This window comes from Macrotis lagotis, chromosome X (assembly GCF_037893015.1).
Source record: "Macrotis lagotis isolate mMagLag1 chromosome X, bilby.v1.9.chrom.fasta, whole genome shotgun sequence".
In the NCBI taxonomy this organism is placed as follows: Eukaryota; Metazoa; Chordata; class Mammalia; order Peramelemorphia; family Peramelidae; genus Macrotis; species Macrotis lagotis.
The window spans coordinates 20,225,642-20,248,420 of NC_133666.1; the positions used below are offsets into that span (position 1 = coordinate 20,225,642).

General features: G+C 40.2%; 1 protein-coding gene across 1 annotated transcript in view; it reads left to right on the forward strand.

Moving 5' to 3' along the window:
* The window catches only part of GRIA3 (glutamate ionotropic receptor AMPA type subunit 3), a 202,113-nt gene that overhangs the window by 164,685 nt on the left and 14,649 nt on the right, over positions 1–22,779 (forward strand). The window contains exon 11 of the mRNA XM_074201644.1: positions 1,241–1,488. Within this exon, the coding sequence (XP_074057745.1) occupies positions 1,241–1,488 (248 nt within the window). The remainder of the gene's footprint in view (positions 1–1,240; positions 1,489–22,779) is intronic.

Below are 22,779 nucleotides of genomic sequence, written 5' to 3' on the forward strand. Positions count from 1 at the left end.
AGTCCAGTAACATGGGCTTGAGTCAGATGGGAGCAGGCCTCAATGGGGAGATGGGAGTGCCAAGTTAAACGGGTTCCCTCCATGATAATCTGGCCCTGACAAATCATCATTCCTCCAAAAGGATTTAATAAACCAGTTTCTCTGAGACTAGCATGTGCTAGACATAGAAACATGAGTACTTGCTCACATAAACACTCCAGAATGGTGGAGGGTTTATGATAGAATCCAAAATCTAAGCTGAAAGAGGCCTCCACTGCCATCAAGTCCAACTCCCTCATTTTACAGAGGAGTAAACTGAGGCCTATAGAAGTCCTATAGCTTGCCTAAGGTCACACACAATAATCATAGATCTAGAGCTGAAAAGAACCTCAGAAGTCATTTAGTTCAACCCTCTCATTTTATAGAAGAGGAAACTTTGGCTCAGGGAAGGGAAGCAACCTGCCCAAAGTAACACAAGTAATAAATGTCAGAGGCAGGATTTCACCCCAGGAACTCTGACTCCAAAACCAATGCTCTTTTCACTGTTGAAAAAGGATTGGGGGGGGGCAGTTAGGTGGCACAGTGGATAGAGCACCATCCCTGGAGTCAGAGGACCTGGGTTCAAATTTAGCCTCATTCACTTAGTTGTGTAACCTTGGGCAAGTCACTTCACCCTATTACCTTGCCAAAAAAAAGGGAGGGGTGAGGGGAAATGGCCAGATCTAGCCAGGTGAAGGGAAGACTGAAGGGGAATGTGATCGCTGCTTTTTTTTTTTAGTTTGTTATTTTTTTTGCAAGGCTTGTCCAAGGCCACACAGCTAGGTAATTATTAAGCTTCTGAGGTCGGATTTGAACTCAGGTCCTCCTGATTCCAGGGCCGGTGCTCTATCCACTCCACCACCTAGCCGCCCCCAATCACTGTTTTTTAATGTTTAAAGGTCCATCATCAGGACGAGGTTTTGGATTTGTTCCATATAAGTAGTTCTAGAAAGAAGAGCTAGCACTAATGGAGGAAACTTACAAGGAGGCAGATTTTGACCTGATATAAAGACAAACTTCCAATCAAGTTGTCCCCAAACAGCAAAGGCCTCCTGGAGAAGCAGTAAACTTTCCATTGCTAGAGGTGTTCAAACAGAAGCTGTAGGACCACCTGTGGGAGCAGTCACAGAATACATCGGGTGAGGGATTGGAATAAATGATTTCTGAGTCCATTTGATCCATGAGAATCTGATTCTACCCATTGATCTCTCATTGATTACAGCGATCCAAAATAGCTGTCTATGAGAAAATGTGGTCGTACATGAAATCAGCCGAACCATCGGTGTTTACCAAGACGACAGCCGACGGTGTGGCCAGAGTGCGGAAGTCCAAAGGAAAGTTCGCCTTCCTGCTGGAGTCAACCATGAACGAGTATATTGAGCAGAGAAAGCCGTGCGATACCATGAAAGTTGGTGGAAATCTGGATTCCAAAGGCTATGGTGTGGCAACCCCTAAAGGCTCAACATTAAGGTGGGTGGAATAATATAACAATATCCATGTTGTTATAGTATTCCACCTACCCTGATGTACTTTGTTGTCATTTTCTTTCTTGTGGATTTTGAGGTAACTTAACAGTTTAAAAATCTACACTATTCCATGGAGTTAAATAAGACGGTAAATGATGGTTTCATCTATTTAATGCATCCTTTTTTTTTTCAATGTTCTCTCTGTGTTGTCCTCTCTGACTGTTTGTTGCTGTTTTAATTTTACAGTTCAACGGCTTTTTCAATTTAAATGGTAAAAGCCAAGTTCTGGTGCCATGTGTGACGAATGTTAATTGCATGGATGTGGCAGTCTAGTTACTTTTTTCTCAAAGACAATTTCCCCATCCCGCACACTTCAGTTTTGAGCAAACGTTATCCTACATGCCACCTTCCAATATTTAACCCTGTATTTGCTGTACAGACATTTTTCTAGCTCCCCGTTCTGTGCAATTTCGCCAATTTGTCCTCTTGTGCTCCTTTTTTATACGTTAACGATTTCCTAAGCATTTGTGCATTTTCTTACAAGTTATGTTTTATCGTTTCAAGAAATGCTGTTAACCTGGCAGTATTAAAACTGAATGAGCAAGGCCTCTTGGACAAATTGAAAAACAAATGGTGGTACGACAAAGGAGAGTGCGGCAGCGGGGGCGGTGACTCCAAGGTCAGCCTCAATGTCACCACAACCGGGTACCCTTAGTGACGAGTAATCGGCAAGACTGTTATCTTACTATTGAGGAGAGAGTACAGCAAGATGCACGCAAAAGTCCGGTGGCTTTTGAACCCGGACAGTGCTTGTGGTGCTGCTATAGATTTTGATCTAACTGGGTCTCTTCTTAAACTACCAGACAGAGGTTCCCCAACCAGATTGGCTTTCTCTCCTTTCCCCTCTTCTATCCTACCCCTCCCCATTAGGTTTGACTCATGAAGGCCATCAGCTTCCTAGGCTGGTAAGAATCCAGAGATTGCCCCTGAGGCAGTCCCTGCCCACCTTTGCCAAGTGGTAATAGCCATGAAAACAGCCCTGGACATTGAAATGACAGCTCGTGGGCTTTTTCTCCCAGGACATCATGCTACTAGAGCTTGGTTGGTTGGCTAACCAATCAGGGCTGACTGTTGCAAAGATGAACTTGAAGTGATAACATATTGCTCTCTATTTGTGATGGCCAATTGAAGACAACCCCCATTTAACTTGACAGCAAAAACAACGGGCTCTGCTTCAAGTTAAGTGGGGGGGGGAGTTTCTCTTCAGTGGGCCACCCCAGGTGTAAGGCTGTAGGAAGCCTTTGATAGATTTTAGCAGGGATGTTGCATAACTCGGTTACTATATGTGGTATCGCTTCCTGATTTGTCCTCTCCTTAGACCCGTTCCTGGCTCAGGTAGGTGTGATCCAGACAGTGATGAGAAGTCCTATCTTACTTGGCATTCCTTTGGCTCAGTAACTCTCATCAGGGCTAGCAGGAATAGCAATCAACTGAACAGCAAGGGATAAGGATGAGCTCAGAAGCCATGGGACCAAATGACTCTCTGGTGGAAAAAAAGGGCTCGGTAAGTAGGAGTGAGAACCTCAACTCGGGCCCTCACTGTGGCCTGAGGTATGAGTCTCCGATATATTATGGAAGATCAGTCTTTTTCTAACCAAACTATTACAACTACCCTTGATCTATGATACACCCCCACCCCGTACAAGCTTCAAGACGCTTTTTCGTCATACATGATCCATCAAGATACTGGCTATAATTTTTATGCTAAAGCCTCAGTAAACCAGAAACTAATCAACAAGTCCTTCAGTCAACTAGAATTATTCTTCGTGGGATCCACTTAGACCAAGACCAGCAAATTGTGCAGAAAAAGAAAATATATGGCCAAGATTTGGTTTGGAGAAAAATCACTTTCCAGGCTGGGCACAGATCACTGATGGACTGAAGAATGGCCCTGAGACTCTAACCAGTTCCCAACAAGGAAAGACTCAGTCCTAGTTACTAGACTGACTTTGGTGAGGAATAAAGTGAATTCTGAAAAATTATAGAAAATTTTCAACAATTACAAGAAAGAGTGCCAATTGTTAATGCTTAGACAACCAGAAAATTCTACTCACAGTAAACACCCCATTCCCAAAGTGTTCGCTTAATCAAGGTGTTACTCTGTGACAAAAGGCAGTGATTCGTCTTTACCCTAATGTGAGTGGAAGGTATTGAAAGGTATAGCCCTAGGGGCGGCTAGGTGGCACAGTGGAAAAAGCACCAGCCCTGGAGTCCTGGGTTCAAATCCCATCTCAGACACTTAATAATTACCTAGCTGTGTGGCCTTGGGCAAGCCATTTAACCCCATTTGCCTTGCAAAAACCTAAAAAAAAAAAGAAAGCAAGGTATAGCCCTATCTTGGATATGGCTAGCCTCTTACAAAAGTAACAAAAGGTTTCTGAGCCTCTTCTCCTGAAACTAAGGAGAACCAGGGGCCCTTGTTACATCATTCCTGTGAATTACCCAATGAAACTCTGGGTACCAACAGACCAAGGCAGTGACTCTCACAAATGCCTCATTCTTGCTCAATTTGAGATATTAATGCCAGATGACACAAAAGCATCTGGATGAGAAGACAGAAACTTTGACCACTCATTCAAAATGTTTTGTCTATATAGGTCAAATTTTCAAATCTCACAGACTGTCAGCGACCTTGGAGATCCTCTCTAATTCGATTCTCACATTTTATAGAATGGAGAAATAGAGAGAAAGAGTCTTGATGCAAGTCATATGGTCAATGAGTAGCTAAGTCAAAACTAGAACCCAGGTCTCCTGATGTTTTCCCCATTGATATTCCCAAATATTCCGCTCTTTGATAAGAATTAGACAATACATCCAAATGGCAAACTTTCTTCTTGTTATAGAGATGTGTTCACATAATAAAGGTTGATTTGGGGAGAGCACCCAAGTGCCACCCCTAAAAGCTTTGGGGCAGATGGAGATTATAAATCATGCATATGAAACACTCGAACTTTTGGGGGTCAAAGGGGTCACTTCTTTTAGAAGCTTTTATCAAGTCAATTTATTGCTAGTCCCCCTCTCTCCAGGTCATCAAACTTTGAGCATGCAGCTAGTGACATTTTAAATTATCATTCTTTCCTATTAGGTCCTAAAAGTTTCCACTATCCCCAAGTTCACACTACTCCTTGTTCAGCAGCTTGGATCAGTTAGTCTTCCACATGGCCTTGCAAGATGTTAATCCTCCTTTCCCATCATGCATACTGTCACATCTGGACTACTCAATTCCTGATTATCCAGTTGGTGGATTATCCATCTGCTCGCCTTCTTTCTCTTTCTGTTTCCCACCTGCTGTATTCTGGCATATCAGAAAACAGGAAAAGGAAGGGACAGCCATGAAACAAGTTCATTTTGCCCCCTCATTAGCAATTGACATTTAAAAATATAAATAAAGGTGAAAGCTAAGATTTCCATTGGAGCACCTAATTCAGAATTTATGAAAAAGTCAGACAAGGACTGGGTTGAAGTTTATCTATCTGCTATCTATGCCCAAAAGGATTTGATATGGAAATTAAATGTAGAAAAGGTGGTAAATGAAATGTCTCTTTAAGATAAGAGTTTCTTTTCATGAATTTTAATAACAGTCCTCAACTATTTTGTGCTTCAAACCCCTCAGACCATCTGGTGAAGCCTATGAACCCTTCTCAGAAAGTTTTTAAGTCCATAAAATGAAATACACAGGAGTATGAAGGAAACCAATTATATTGAAATAAAGATGTCATTTTCCTCCTCCAACTTCATGGACCTCAAGTTAAAAAAACCCAGCCTTATAAATAAAAAATAAATATACCAGTAGCAATTCTATTCCTTTAAAGGAGATGCCCTGAGCCAATGCTGTCAAACTCAGATAGAAATAGGGGCCCCATGTTGACTTAGTTTTAAAATATGATGTCTACATTTTATTGCGTTTAATTTATTTTGTTAAATATTTCCAATTATATTTTAAACTGATTCAGACCTGACTTGGGATGTACTTTGCACTTCTGCCCAAAGCAGCTTCCACAAGGAAGCATTTTATTAAAGTTATGTGGGGAACAAGCCCCATGATCTCATGGCTCCAGACAATTCATAGTGAGGAAACTCCCTCTATCAATACAAATTGACATCTTCACTGCAATTTACAACTTTAGAAACTTGTCTAGTGCTTCTAGGGTTTATGTGATTTGCCCAAGGTCACATAGCCAGTTAGGTTGGAAGGAGACCTTGAGCCCATCTCTAAACCCTGATGGGCAGCTCCCCATCCACTATCATATGGCATGCTTGATTGAGTTGTGGAATGCAAAAACTGAAATCTTAGAAGACAGAAGAAAGACAGAGCTGGAAGGTGCCTCAGAACGGAGAATAAAGAATCTCAGATCCAGAAGGGACTTAAAACATAGAAAATGGTCTTTTATTCTTCATTACAAGGGATGACTCTGGATAGGGAAGCAGGGAAGGATTTATTTAGAAACACAAGTTATGTGAAAATGAAAGATACTAACAAAAACAATTTAAAGAACATAAATAGAACATAGACGATCAAAGTTCAAAGCATTTTTAGAACAGAGAAAAGAGAATTTCAGACCAGAAGAGGACCATCAAGATCACCCAGACTAACCCAACTCATTTCACAGATGAGGAAACTGAAGGACAGAAGAGGGCAAATCTGTTTTGCCAGTCAATTCAGACTCTTCACTAATTTAGACTTGCCATCCCCACTCCCACTCCTGATAGCCCTAATTTATAAGCCTTCATTGTATAACTTAAAATCATTTGAAAATCATTTTCTACAATTACCACAAGCAAGAATAAAGAATCAAAAGAGTACAATCCTTTGACCTAGATAATGTGGGGCCTAGAGAGGATGGTGAGTCAGGAGGACACAAAATTGATGCAGTGGAAAACTCTGCTGACCTTCAGGGTCACCTCAGAAGCTACCTCAGAAGGTGAGGGAGCAATGTGAATGGGACTGAGCAGAGTCCGAGCCCCCTCTCCTAGGAAAATGGAGTCCTAACTCCATGCCATTCCTAAAGATTAGTGACAAAGAATGGCAACAGTCTGAAACTTTTCACAGCATTTTCATATCTATGATTTCCAGAATGAAAAAAAAAAAGAGTGAAATATAAGTTGCTTCTCAGTTCTCTCTTTTATTGTATCTGAGTTTACATCCTGGCTCTTGCTATTGACTATTTCTGTGACTTTGGGCAAGTAATTTCCACCCCCCCCCCGAAAATAAAAATCACATTGATTGCCTTTATAAAAGGTTTAAACATAAAAGAGGGAAGCAGAACTGATTGGACAGTGAAGCTGAAGTGTTAGGATATTTCACTATTTGTCAAATCTGTACCCTCATGTGACTTCACTGAAATTCTGTCCAGGGCCTAAGAAGAAGCAATGGTGTTGTGGAAAGACTAGGAGCCAAGAGTTCTGCTACTAAACTCACTGTGTGACCGAGAACTGATTGTTTCCATGCTCTGAGTGTCCTGTTTCTCCTCTGTAAAATGAAAGACGCATGCTAGATGATTTCTAGGGTTCCTTCCAGTTCTAACATCCTAAAATTCTACTTAGGAATACACCACAATGCAGTGATGATTTTCAGCTATACCTGAACTTTTCTTGGAGAATTAACCACCTCCCAAAAAAAGAAAAATCTGGGGCTATCTTGGGCGGTGGTGGGGCGGGGGATCAGTCTGATATATAGAGGCAGATGGGTAGTGCAGTAATTACAACACTAGACCAGGCATCAGAAAAACCTGAATTCAATTTCAGACTCAGACATTTATTATGTGACCGTGGGCAAGAAACTTAATCTCTAACTCAGTTTCCTCATATGGTAAATGAGGATATTAACATCTACCTCCCAAGGTCGTTGTGAGAATCAAATGAGATAACATTTGTAAAATGCTTTGCAAACTTTAAAGCCCCCTATAAATGCCAGCTATTAATATAAATTATCTTAGGAAAATGCCAGTTGAGTACCTTCAAATACACAGAGCAGGAATACAACTAAGCTAACCAAAATGTTGTCTAGTTCCTATCAGGGTGCTTTAATGAATTCATAAGGAAATTTGATAATGAAGTAAGTCATCCATTTTTCATATATAAATATATATATATATATATATATATATATGTATGTGTGTGTATGTTTGCAAAGTTCTTAAGGATGCTTGAAAATAATTTTTTCTTCATGAATATCTTCTCTTTCCACTTTTCCCATGATGCATTTTCTTATCAAATCCTTTCTTCATAGATAGTACAAAAGCAAACTTCAACCAAGCCCCCCCCCGAATTAACAAAGATATCAACTAAAGAGAATCTGAATTGATGAGGTCAGCTTAGATTTCCCACGTGCATGATTAAAGTGTATCTCACTGGTTCTCCCATGTCTGTCTCTAGCTCCACCTTCCCATGCCACCTTCTCTTAACCAATTCTCTTCCACTCCCAGAATTCTATGACATTCTTGGTCCTGGGGTGATGGCTATGAATCCACAGTTGACTTTTACCTGCATCAAGATAGACCTTTAATTGGAAAGAGACGCCCAAAAGGTAGATACTTTGGATCCCCAGGATTGAGATGGAATCGATGCCTCTTTATTGACCCTGTTGACTATGTGTATGGACAAGAATCCTTACAGAATGATGAACCCCTCCTCAGGTCTTAGCTGGAACTCCTGGGAATCCCTAAGACTCTGGTTTGGAATGAAGGAGTGGGGTGAGTATTTTAATGCCATTCATTGGTCTATATGTAGCCATGGTGGCCTATGAGAAGTTTGAAGATTCAGGTTATTTCCTACTGAACATGCTCCTTAGTCTTGGGAAGGTGATAGGAGAATGAACTCATTGCTTCCTCATAGGTCTCTGCTCCGAGTAGAGGATTAGCAGGCCTTAATGACTCAACCAGTCTAGTGGTAGTCAAAACTTTGGATTTTTCTAGATATTATAAGATTTTTAAAAATCCTACCTAAAGAAATGGGATTTAGCCTTTTGAAGTATATCTCTATTTAACCTAGTCTTATTAAATCATTTCACAAAATTGTTAATACACTGTGTTGAATCAACCCCTTGGTGATGCCTGCCAACATCTTAAACCCCACCATGATGTCTTTCGGTTGACTGCCCAGGTCACAAACTGTTGCTGTAAATGAACTGTCCGCCATAATATTGTACTATTTAATGTCATGTTGTTTGTGATTTAGAGACAGATAGGCAAAAGTATTAGCCTGAAACCCAGGAAATTGTTGTTCTAATCTCTACTGTGTGGCCTTGAATAAGTCACTTACATCTCTGTACCTCAGTTGTCTCTCTCTGTAAAATGAGAGAGTGGAACTAGTTGATCTCTAACCTCTATGAGCCTATGGGACACTGGGGTTTGAATCTATTTTATTATAATACATAGAAGTTGACTTGTGGGATTGTGATTATAATCTCTGGTGATCTGGAAGTTATTTTTTCTGTATCCTTCAAGATGTGACTTTAAGATGTAGGAAGGGGGGTGGCTAGGTGGCACAGTGGATAGAACACTGACCTTGGAGTCAGGAGTACCTGAGTTCAAATCCAGCCTCAGACACTTAATAATTACCTAGCCATGTGGCCTTGGGCAAGTCACATAACCCCATTGCCTTGAAAAATCTAAAAAAAAAAAAGATGTAGGAAGTGGCGGTTTGGGCGAAAGAAATCTGATTAAGTTTTCAATATCAGAGTGCAGAAATGGCAGAAACAGGAGGAAGCATTGAAATGAAGGTGGTACTCCACAGGTTCCAGAAAGAAAAAGAAGCAAAGAAAGATGCCCATCTGACTGCAAATTGAGATATGGTATATGTACACCATGTCCCCTTCTGCAACACTGAAGCCCTATTCCTATGCTTTCTTTAATTATGGACATACTTTCATAGGGTCTCAAAACTGGAAAGGGACTCAACCAATTGGTACCTGAAACAGGGATCCCTTCCCCAACATTCCCAATAAGTGGATATTCAGCCTTTGCCTGAATACTTCTAGCAAAAGAGAAATAATGACCTTCCCCATGAAGGTCACTCCCTTGTCAGACGCTTCTGATGATCAAGCTGAGAGTCACCTCCGTGGCTTCCACAGTAGTTCTGGTCTCTGGGACCAAATAGAACAAAAAAGGAGCAGGTCTCTGCCCCTATGTCTTCTCTTCGCCATGCTAAATATCCTGGCTCCCTTCAACTAGTGAGAGGTCAGGGTTTCTGGAGATAGAAAACCAGAGGAAGTTGAAGAAATACAAAGACTTTTAGGCAAGTGAAAAATAAGCACAAATTTATGATGATAATTCTCTGTACAGGCGTAAAATTTTCCAAAGTATTTTCGCAGGATTTCATGGTTGTGAAAGGGATTATTGTTTAACCAATAGACAAACATTCATTATCTGCTATGTGTCAGCATTCTACACTGGGGACACAGAGACAGAGATGAAACAGTGACTACCCCAGAAGGGTTCACATTCCATCAGGGGAAGCAACACGGAGACTGAGCACTTTCTAAAATGCTAGCTCAGTTCTTGGCCAAGACCTGAAGGAGATCTCAGAGAAGGACCTTCCTTTTTCTCACCATTTTCAATGAGACCCCATTGTCTCCCTTCATAATTGACCTCTCAGAACATCCATAGACTCTAGGTCTATCAGCATTTCCTGAGACCTCAGTTTTCCCATTTGGAAAAAGGAACTGTTGTGAAGATCAAACAAGATAATACCTCTGAATATGCTTTGAAAAGTTCAGCATACTATGTAAATGTCGAAAGTTAATTGTAATTAATAAGAAAGGGTTTTACTTGCTTAATTCCATTCTTATCCCTAACAATTTTTTAAAATAACCTCACTGAGGGCAGGAACTATTTACCTTCCTTTTTGTATCCCCACAGTACCAAGCTAAGTACTCAGAGGGAATTTAATAAATGCTTTGTTGATTGCAATATGTCTTTCAAAACTGTGTCTCCTAAAACCAGTTTAACCACAGTTTTATATTTCTGCCCTTGGAAAATCAGAAGACTATATCCTATTTCTGTATGATTTCAAGGTTCACACAACTCTTTAGTTATCACAATCCTTTTACATAGGCCCGGTCTCTGGTCCATGCTGACTGGGTGAACACTTGGGACTTTAGACAAGTCTAAGATCAGAAATTGCAGAGAAAGTGCCAAACCAAACTGATAGAATTTCTTCATTCTGGAATTCCCCATGCAAGTGCAATCCCGGGGCCAGCCCCTATCCTGCCAAGCCATGCTAGAAAAATGTTGCTTTTCCGTCCCTGAGATCAGGCTGGTGTCCACTTGAGTTCATTGGAACAGAGTCCTGGCTGGAGGGAGAAGGTCTAGATGATCCCAGAATAACCAAAATTCTGAATGTTTTTGTGAAGACCTCTTTCTTTCTATCTGACCAGTATTTGGTCTTTGTCTGTACCATAAATATACAGTATTGAGGCAATATTATTCAATGAAAATTCAGGATCAGGGGATCTGGATCCTGCCTATGTCATCTATTCCCTGTTTGACTGTGGGCAAGTCAATTGACCTTGGGAATTAATTTCCTTTGTAAAATGGCCTCTGAGATCCCTTCCTGCTCCAAGATATATGATCCTATAATCTTAAGAGAGAACAATCCTTCAAGGAATGAAATAAACTATATTTGATTGGATAAGGGGAAAATGCTATGAAAAGTTTGGCCTGTTGCAAAGTCCATTTTCAGGTGATAGCTCCCCTAACAATGTCACCCCTGAGGAAAGGGATCAGCTTTCTTTTTTGTCTTTGTATCCCCACTGCCTAGAATATAGCAGATGCTTAATAAATGTTTATGTATAGCATAATAGAAAATAATATGTTTAGTAAAGGATTAAAAAACATCTCATCAAATATATTCCAAAACCAGATCAAAGATGTCTTTTGGATTAAACTCAAATGTTAATTGCAAATGAAAATGATGAGGATGAAGATGAGGGCTTATATGTAGGGCTAATAGTCGCAGAGATAAATAAATCGATTTTAGATAGACAGACAAATGAGAGAGAGAGGGAGAGAGAGAGAGAGAGAGAGAGAGAGAGAGAGAGAGAGAGAGATAAAGGCAGAGATAGATATAACTTGGGACTGGGGCTTTGTCCTCAGTTGCTGAATTTAGAAGATACTGACAGCACAGCAACTGGTTAATAAGAATAATTAGTAAAAATAGGAAGCTGATAAAAGGATAGGAAGATGATAAAATGTGACGAGCTTCTTCCTAATCCCTCCTGTTTCCAATTCCCCCCAAGGTAGACTTCCAGCAGTGTTTTTACATTCATGCCATAGGATCTCTGACTTCTTCACATAAGACAGTATTCTTCACCCCACATTCAATTTACCATGAATACAATTTATGGTATGTAGCCTATATGTGAACCTTCTTATACACCCAACTCTTTCTGACTCCAAGGCCAAACTCCAAGAATTAAACAGATCATCCTCACGAAGCAAAGCTAAAATGCCATCCATGTTTGGAAGACCCAACTGGGACTGGAATGGTAGTCATTAACAGTGCCCTAAGCAAAGGCAGCAGATTCAATTCACAAGATAGGGACCAGAGGCTACTGCAGGTCTTGAAGGTTCTTTAGGTCAGTTGCTCCTTCTTACCAAAAGTGCATGTGATTTATTGGGGAGTATTGGGGAGATGGTTTCAAATCCCACCTCAGATGCTTATTAGCTGTATAAACTTGGAAAAACCCTCTGCACCTCAAGGTCCTCATCTCAAAATGATGGGGTCAAATTATATGGCTTCTGAGCACCCTTCCAGCTCCAAATCTATCAATCTTGCCATGTCACTCCCATAATGATGATTTGTCAGGCCAGAGGCAATATGAGAGAAAAGTTTTCATAGTGAGTAAGAATGCATTGGGTATGAGGTCTTTACTGCTTTGAGTATAAGTGAAATGTCTTAGGACTCCTGCTCAAGAGGAGACTGGGCCAGAATTCCCATCAGGAATTCCCAACCTGCAGGGAAAAGAGATAAATATTTGAGGTCCCCAGCTCACCACTGAATCACCATCAATGTCAATAGACCCACAGACTTGCCAGAGCATGTCAGCTTAAGGACACTTAGATATCTAGCTATGGACTTCAATTGCTAGCAAAATCAGAAGCTGAGGACAATGTCTCTATATATACACAAATAAAAATCTTATTTGATCCTCATAAGAATCCTGGGAAATGGGTATTGTTATCATCTCCATTGTACAGGCAAAGCAGGCAGAAGTTAAATGACTTGCCCAGGCTTACGTGGGTAGTAAATGTCTGATTTGAATTCAGATCTATCTGACTGTAGGATCAGTGTTCTAACCATTATACCTGCCTTGTTAAATTAGTCCACTGTACTGATGGTGTTATAGTGCAAAGTTTAATAGGCTTGAACTACATTTCTGAAATAGGTCAAATGAATCTTTTCCCAAGCTACTTGTGCACTGCACATCTTGGTATTGTCATAGCATGTCACATGTCACAACATGTGGGTTGCATGGATTGGCATCTCTTTATTAAGTTGGATTTGCATGTAATTGAAAATTTGCTCATGGGAAGGAGAACAGTCCAGGGTTAGTACAGAACTGGTCTATGGAAAAAGTAATACCAGACTATTAGGACCCTGTAGCCTAGGGTCCTGCTTTCAGAAGTTCCCAGGAGTTATTAACAGCTCCCGTTTGATAGCACTTGAGGGAATTCAAGAGGAACTGAGTGCTAATAAGTGGGAAGATCAGGAATGGTCTCATGTAGGATATGACACCAGAACCATGCTTAGAAGGTAATTGGGGGGGGCGGCTAGGTAGCATCTTGGATAAAGCACCGCACCGGCCTTGGAGTCAGGAGTACCTGGGTTCAAGTCTGGTCTCAAACACTTAATAATTGCCTAGCTGTGTGGCCTTGGGCAAGCCACTTTACCCCATTTGCCTTGCAAAAACCTAAAAAAATGTTGCTGTTTTTTTTATGAGGGGAGGGAGTATGTGATCAAATTTGATATGTATTGGGAAGATTAGATTGGAGAAGACAGAGAGGGAGGCCAATTAGGAGACTGGCAATAGTCCATCCAAGAGATGATGAGAGACTGAATTGGATATAGTAAGTGTTAGGGAAAAGTTGGGGATAGATGTGAGATGTTATAGAATTAGATCAACTAGATTTGGCTACTGAATGCATATGAAAATTGGGGGAAAGAGAAAAATCAAGAATATTTAGTGATGGTTGTAAACCCTAGAAGGATTGGAGCACATTCAACAGGCGTGGAGAAGCTTGGAGGGATAGGTTTGTAAGGACAATATAACAGGCTAGAGCACAGGAGAGAAGGGGCTGGGTTTCTAGATCTGGGAACCACCTGCAAAAAGATGCTCATTGAACCTATAAGAACTGTTGAGTGCACCAAGAGAAATTGTCTAGTGCAAAAAAAAGAAGGTCCAGGCCAGAGCCTTTGGAGGGTGTCTACACTTAGGGGACAAGAAGAGGAGACTAAGCCATTGTACCAACAGGAAGGAAGGGAGCCATGTCACAGATGCTAAGGGAGGAAATATTCTCCAAGGAGAGGACAGCAGTGTCAAAAGCTGCAGAGAAGTCAGGGAAGATGACAACTAAGAAAAAGTCATCGGTTTTAACAGGTGATCATTGGTACCCTTGGGGTCTAGTGGTTGGATCAGAAGCCAAATTTCAAAGGACTAAGTTGTGAATTGAAGGTGAGGATGTGAGGAAGTGGAGGCAATAAAAATAAAAAAAACCTTGGAGCGGCTAGGTGGCGCAGTGGATAGAGCACTGGCCCTGTCCTGGCCCCTCCTGGAGTCAGGAGTACCTGAGTTCAATTCCGGCCTCAGACACTTAATAATTACCTGGCTGTGTGGCCTTGGGCAAGCCACTTAACCCCACTGCCTTGCAAAAAATCCTAACAAAATAAAAAATAAAAATAAAAAATAAATCAGCCTCTCTAGAAGCAGCATGGTATAGCAGATAGAGCACCAGCTTCAGAGTCAGAAAGACCTGGGTTCAAATCCTGCTTCTGGCGCTATGTCACAATGAACAAATCATTTAACTTGCTGGAACCCCAGGCAACTCTCTAAGATTATCTATTGTAGAGGTGATGGTCAAAATTGGTAGAAGGGAATCTCCTCAGGTAGGAGTTTCCCATCCCATTGAAATCACATTTCTGGTTCCTCTCTCTCCTCTCATTATTCCTAGGAAGTTAAAAACAAGAGGCAAATTTGACCTCACCAACCTCCCTAACGATTAGTGCTAAACCTCAGAAAGCACTGGGTGCTCCCCCCATTGGACATCTTCAAGCAAAGTATATGACCACTTGATGTATTTATTGCTTGTTGATTATAAAAATCTTTGTATAGAAGGAATTCTTTTTCATCTAGTTAGACTAGAAGGCTGCTCAAGCCCTTATAACTCAGATATTCTTGGATTCAATTATCTCATGGCCTGTCTTAACAGACCAATCAATGACGCTAGGGAGAGGATTTTTGTTTGGAGGATAGGGGAAGTGTAGGGGGGAGGCGGACTAGAGGGAGTGTCAGTAAGAACCAATTTGACTAAAGCAGAATGGGGGCTTACAGAGAAACAATAAGAGGGAAAAGAACAGTTTGAAGCAATTTTCTGAAAGACCTTGAATGCCCAAATGGGCAGTTTGGACTTCATGGTCCACTGAGGTTATTTAGTAGATGAATGGCATAATAGAAGTATTATTTAGGAAAAATAATTTGCCAGTGGCATCAAGCATGGACTTCAGAAGAAAAAGACTAATGCCATAGTCTAGGGTGAAGTGATAAGAAATAATTTGTTGTTGTTCTGTTGTTCAGTTGTGTCTAACTCTTGGGATCCCATGTGGGGTTTTCTTAACAAAGACATTGGAGTGGTTTGTCATCCCTTCTCCAGCGGATTAGGCAAACAGATGTTAAGTGACTTACCCAAGGTCATACAGCTACTGAGGGTCTGAAGCCAGATTTGAATTCAGGTCTTCTTGACTTCAGGCCTACACTCTATCCACTGAGACATCTAGCTAGAAATAATACAAGCTCAAAATTCTACAGGGAAGCTAGGTGGCGCAGCATTGGATTGACTGCCAGACCTGGAGTCAGGAAGAATCATCTTCCTGAGTTTAAATCTGGCCTCAGAATCTTACTAGCAATGTGACCCTGGGCAAGTCACTTCACCCTGTTTGCCTTAGTCTGGAAAATGAACTAGAGAAGGAAATGGCAAACCACTCCAGTTTCTTTGTCAAGAAAACAATGGGTTCACCAAGTGTTCGACACAACTGAGATCACTAAACAAGAACAATATTGCTATAGTACTTTAAGATCCCCAGTGTATTTTGTTGTGTTTCCAAAGCCTTTATGCTTAAGCCTGAATGGAAAACTTTTATCTCATTTGATTTTCATAGCTCTCTGAAGTAGGTACTCTTATTATTCCCATTTTACAGATGAGGAAGCTGAGGCTGGAAGAGGTCACTCAGATAGTTAAGAGTCTGAGACAGAATTCAAATTCAGGTCTTTATAACTCCAGGCCCAACACTATTTTCTGTACTGCTTAGCCTTTCTATACCACCTAACACTAAGGTTCTATCAGAGGGAATGGAAAGGAGGGAACTGGGGACACTAAAGACAAACTCAGTAGGACTTGATTATTAGTTAGATGTGGAAGGCCAAAAAGAAGGAGAGCTCAAAGGTGACACTGGGGTTTCAAGACCAGGTGACTAAATACCTCTAATAGGAATAGGAAAATAAAGGTGGGAAAACTGGTTTTGAGAAAAAGAGGAGGAGTTGGCTTCCAGGCAGGCAGGACTTGAGATCATAGCATGACCTTGCAGGAAGCTATCTAGCAGGTTGCTGAAAACAGAGGTAGGCTCAAGCTCTCCTGGTAGCCCCAAGAAGTAGTAATTCCTCAGATCAAAAGCATTTATTAAACCCCAATAGTATACCAGGCACTATGCTAGACACTGGTGATAAAAAACAGAGGGACTGAGGGGATTAGAGGGAGGCAGGGAAGCTGGGACCCAGGAAGGGATCACTGCTGCCAACTTACATAATCATCTGACTTTCCTTACTAAAAATGACTGACATTTCATCCTTCAAAAATCATTCTGCTATTTCTTCCTTTATCACATGAAGAGAGTCAACAGAAGCAACACCAATACTTTTAAAAAGCACCATTTGCCAAGTGGGATGGCTCTAGGAGGTAGGATATCATGATTATGTAAGAAACAGAAAACACCAATAAAAAATACGGAGACGTAAGACCAAGGTGAAAATCTCATCTCCCTGGTCCTCAGTTTCTTCCTCTGTAAAATGAGGGGGAGGATAGACTCAATGACTTCTGAGATCCCTTCCAGTTCTAGAACAAGGAGCCTGGCATTGAATGATGCCAAGATGTTCCATAAAGGCAGGTGTGATGAAATCCACTTAGTAAACCTGAAAAATTAGTTTAGAAGAAAGGATAGAACTGAAAAAATATTCCCTTGTAGGATAAGATTCCACCAGGGCTCATTTACAAATACCATAAGTTCCATTTAGTTGTTACAGACTGGTCTGTGATTATGAAAATTTTAGAAATCCAACTGAGCCCAGCAGAGCCAACAAGAGCAGGGTCAGAGCAAACCACCAAAAAAGGTAGGGCTGGTTTTCAACATTCACATGTTTTCTCACCCCTTGATGCTGTTATTGTTTAGTTGTTTCAGTCATCTCTGACTCTTTGTGACTCCTTGGGGTTTTCCTGGAAGAGATACTGGAGTTGTTTGTGCTTATTTTCTCCAGCTCATTTTACAGATGAGGAAACTGAGATAAGCAAGGTTAAGTGACTCAGCCAGAGTCACACAGATAGTAAGTGCCTGAGGCCAGATTTGAACTCAGATCCTCCTGATTTCAGGAACAGAACTCTATCCACTGTACTACCTTGCTATTCTAATTTCTCATCTTAATATAGCAAATAATAAATGCTTGTTGAATTGAATTGAATTGAATTGAGTTATTCAATGGATCTGTGATCTCACTGATAAGTGTTCTACCTCTATAGTCTCATGCTTTCCTTATGCTGGTCCATGTTCTCCAATAGATCCTCCCACAGAGGATTCACCCAACATTCTGGAGAAATTCCTCTAGGCCTTTTTCAATTTCAATTTCAATTTTCAATTTCTTGCCCTCAATAAAAGACCATTGCTTATAAGGGATTTTTTTAAAACCCAGTTTCAAAAAAGAAACTTTTATATGAGGAAAAACTTTAAAAAGAGGAACATTGATATTAAAGGAAGTTTACTTATTCTAATAAAAAACTATCCACCCCATTTTACTATCAGATATTTCCTGATAACCCTTATGGAATTTCTTATGCAGAGATTGCTGGAAATGTTCTATAACCTACATTAACCCATCATGCATCTCTCCATTGCCCTTTGGGTCACTCAAAATTTTGAATCATAGGAGATTAATATTGTGGTCTTCAACTCCTAACCATAGAGCATCACTGGGAGAACATTTGTCTTCAAAAATAAAAGATTGGAGGCAGCTAGGTGGGGCAGTGGATAGAGCACCAGCCCTAGAGTCAGGAGGACCTGAGTTCAAATCCTACCTCAGACACTTAATAATTACCTAGCTGTGTGGCCTTGGGCAAGCCACTTAACCCCATTGCCTTGCAAAAACAAAATTAAAAAATTAAAATAAAATAAAATAAAAGATTGGCTTGGGTTCCATTTGCCATATGCAGTCTAACCTACCCTCTTCCTCCATTCAATCCTGAAACCAAATCAGTCATCTACAATGCCAGATAAAAGTACTGATGGTCTTCCTTCAATGAACTAGCTAACCAAATATGTGCCTTAGTCCGTACAATGGGCGTTTTCATCCATTTAGTTTTTTTTCTGAATAGATTGCTAGGCTGACCTCTTCAAAGTAATTATGGATCTCAATGATGGGGTGCCAAAAGTTTCAGAGGTTTGATGGAACCAGCACAATATAACCCCTGAACAAAAGTATTTAGAAGATGCTATATCTAAGGAGAAATCCCTCTTTCATTTGGGTGATAGACACCTTTAGTGAGCATACATCTGCCTCTTTTATGCCTTACTTGATAGTAATAATAAGAGAGTTGTTGAACCTACTTTAGAATTGAATTTATCAAGGAATCGCCTATGGTTTTAACATATGCATGAGAAACTCCTTGTATAGTCTTAACTCATGCATGAAGGAGAATTTTATAGGTTATATTTTTATCCACCACCTCTTTTTGACAATCAATAAAAATTAAATATGATAGATTTTTGTTTTTACATACCTTTTAGTCAGCTGTGGATAAAGATCTGATCTGCTGTAGAGAATCATATGGAAAAGCATATGTATTCCCTTCTCATCTTTCCATCAAGAATACCCTGAATATGTAATCATTGTGTAAATTGTTCTCATAGATTTTCTAAAGATGAGGTAGTATGGACTCGTAGTTATTGAGATCCTATCTGTGTCCATTTTTTAGATGTTTTTATCATCCATCATTTTTTGCCTCCTTTTGATATCTTTACTGCAAGATAGTTTGTAAAATGATCTCCTGACATTTTGAAGGTTATTTTTCCACTAGCACAGATTTCCTCAGTGTGCATTGATCAGGTCCAGATGCTTTTCCCAAGTGCCATTATTGTCATTTCTACACATAGAACTCAGATGATAGGAACTGAATACGGTTCTACTTTTACTGATCACGAAAATGGTTACAGTACCATTCAAATGTCTGTACTGCTTGTTGTCCTCCTGATATTTATCTTTCATTCTTGAAGAAGGTCATGCCATCAAGGAGATGATGTCATGATATGCCCGTGAATTGGATTTGAGTGAGGGAAGTACTGAGCTAAGGTCACCAGCCTCACTTTCTTCTCCAGAACCATCTGGGTCCAATGGCCAAATAGGAATCAAAACTACTTGGGGCAGCTAGGTGGCATAGTGGATAAATCACCGGCCCTGAAGTCAGGAGTACCTGGGCTCAAATCCGATCTCAGACACTTAATAATTACCTAGCTGTGTGGCTTTGAGCAAGCCACTTAACCCCGTTTGCCTTGCAAAAACCTAAAAAAAAAAACTACTGGAGATGGCCCTGGGTGGGAGGCAATCAGAATTAAGTGACTTGCCCAAGGTCACACAACTAGTAAGTGTCTGAGGCTGAATTTCATCTCAGGTCCTCCTGGCTTCTTGATTGGTGCTTTCAGAGTGGGTACTATACCATCTAACTGCCCATAGTTGTCCTTCTACCAACATCATCTGTGGGTACTGTTGGGATGATGTGACTTAGTTGAGTCTCATGCCAAACTTTCTTAGCCTTTTTTTGCTTCTGCTTCTGTTTGCTGTTTTATGAGATGATATCACCAATAATCTTCCAGCATCTTCATCCATACAAATATCTTTGGATCTTGCTTTTTGTTGAATTTAATTGAATTAAAATTAATGATATAGTTGAATTCAACTCTGTACTTGGGCATTAAGGGCAACATGAGGTGTTAACTTACAAGTATCTCAAGCTCAATATCTTGTCTAAGTTGTCTTTGTAACTTCTCAGATTGATGAGTGTTCCTTGACACCACCCTTCTTCCAAACTTCTCTATTTCCACTGAAAGTCATTAATACTGGAAGCTATCAAGAGCTTAAAACTGCACTAAGACTTTTAGGATACACTGTGTATATTATTCATTATGATTATGAATTGTCTCCTCCTTGTAGGAATTTGAGCCCCTTAGCAGCAGGGACTATCTTACTTCTCAATTTGCTCCCTCACTGTTTAGCTTAAAAGTCCTACTGGGGCTTTTGCACATACTAAACAATAATTGCTTCATTCATTCATTTTTCTTACTTCAGGGCTCAATGTAGGTGCTGCCTTCTCTGGAAATCCTTCCCCACACCACCCGTAGTTATTAGGAGATAAGCCTTTCTCAAAACATTTTATAGTTTATGTAAATATTGTATTCCCTAGTAGAATTAAGCTCCATCTCTTCCCTCCTTCCTCTCTCCACTGTCCCCTCTAAACTTACCTTACATTCATATAACATTTTACCATTTGCAAAATGCTTTCATCTCTATTATCTCATTTGACCCCTACAAACCAGTGAGACAGACAGAACACAGATTAGTGCTTCTGTTTTATAAATGACAAAACAGAACCTCAGAGACACAAAGGTGATTTGCTCAAAGTCACATAACAAGTAAGTGACACAGCTCAAACTTGGACCCAGCTATTCAAACTCTTAAGTGTATCCCTTCCAATCTCATTTTAAGTTGGGTCATAAATTATTTGTGTTAAAGCTCTAAGATAATAGTATTCATTTTAAAATATTTAGATTTCAAAATAGACCTCTGAAATGTGGCATCTTTAAATATACTGTTAGAAATGCACACATACGCGTGAACATACACACACACACACACACACACACACACACACACACCACACCACACCACACACACCACACACTGGATACCCCTTGGCCAATGTGGTCATGATGACACTAAGGATAATCACCTTCCCTGATGTCCCATGTATGAGTTACTTTATGGAAGGTACCCAACAGGGCCTGGAGATGTTGTCTTCTTGTAAATAATATTGAAATCTTTCCAAGTGGTCTTGGCAGACACTGACTGTGTCATTGTTCCCTCACATTCTCCTTTCCCACTTGACCTCTTTATGTCCTTAAATCTGTCACTCTCCATACCAACTTTGTCAGCTTCAGCTCCATTTTCCATAGTTCAAGGTCCTCTGAAGATGCTGTATCTCCAACCAGGATCACTGGATTCTTTGGCAGAGTCTTTGCTGATGAATTACCATGGCCCACATTTCTCTTTTTTGCTTTTCCTTGCAAGACAGTCCAACATTCTTAAATTACTCTCTTGGCATTTTTGTTATAGCAAAGAATTTGACATGGCTCCAAGCTATTCACTACTCTGGTTATCTTCAAAATAAAACTTAAAATTTATTTTTATTGTGTCACAGGTATCTTGTTCCTGTTTATTACTTTTTACTTTCTTGAAAAAAATTTAGGGGAATTTTTTCTAAATATTTTCCAAAAGAAAATGTAATTTTGCAGGGGAGAAATGTCCTTGCTATCTCTCAAGAATCTCAATTTCTCTGCTATCATTGTTGCCATCCCATGTAAAATTTCCATTACTATAATCCTGTTGAAGCCACAAGTTCTGTCCTAAAGCTTTCTTGGTTGCTCCCAGGGACCATGCCTACAGTTTGAATAATTGTCATTAAGTAGTAGCAGTAGTGCCCTGAATTACAGAACACAGTTTTTGTAGTTCCTTAAGACCGAAAAGTGGATGATCCAAATATGTCAGAAATAAAGCTATACAATCCACCCAGGGCCCTTTATTTTCTATTTAAAAAGGAAGAGGAGGAGAAGCAGAAGATGGTGAAAGAGGAGGAGAAGACATAGGAAGAGGAGGAAGAGGAGAAGGAAGAGAAGACAAAATAGGAGAAGAAGAAGGAGGAAGAGGAGAGGAGAAGGAGAAGGAGAAGGAGAAGGAGAAGGAGAAGGAGAAGGAGAAGGAAGAGGAGAAGGAGAAGGAGAAGGAAGGGGAGGAGGAGGAGAAGGAGAAGGAAGGGGAGGAGGAGGAGAAGGAGAAGAAGGAAAAGAAGAGGAAGAAGAAGAAGAAGAAGAAGAAGAAGAAGAAGAAGAAGAAGAAGAAGAAGAAGAAGAAGAAGAAGAAGAAGAAGAAACAGTTTATTAAAGTATAAGTATTGTTTCTGGTCACCATAACAAATGAAGAAGCAAAAGAAATACCTCAGGGAGCAAAAAAACAATGAAATCTCCATCTAGAAACAAATGGGTTTCTCACTAGTTTTTGCTGAGTTTAATAATTACTCAGTTTGAACCAAGTTTCCTTCCAGCCTAATTTGAACTCATTTGAAAACTTCTAGATAATAAAAACCAATGTGGGACCCCAGTCTGTGCATTGCCACCAAAAACATGGTTTGGATATTAGAGCAATAAGTATCAAAGTGTGGCAACTTTCTGATCACTTTAGTCTTTAAATCACTCTTCTTCAAAACTTCAAGCATTTCTTATTTCCCCATTGTTAATTGCCTTGACTAGTGCAGTTCACAACTCTACTATGACTTAAAAGATGATCTTTGAGAGTTGTAGCCAAACGAAAGATGAAAACATCCTGTGGCCAAACTGATAATGAATCTTTCCAAATTTTCATGGCTGGACCTCAGACCAGGCCTAGATGTTTTTAGCTGCCAGAGCTTATGTTGAACTGGCATCATCTGTGAGA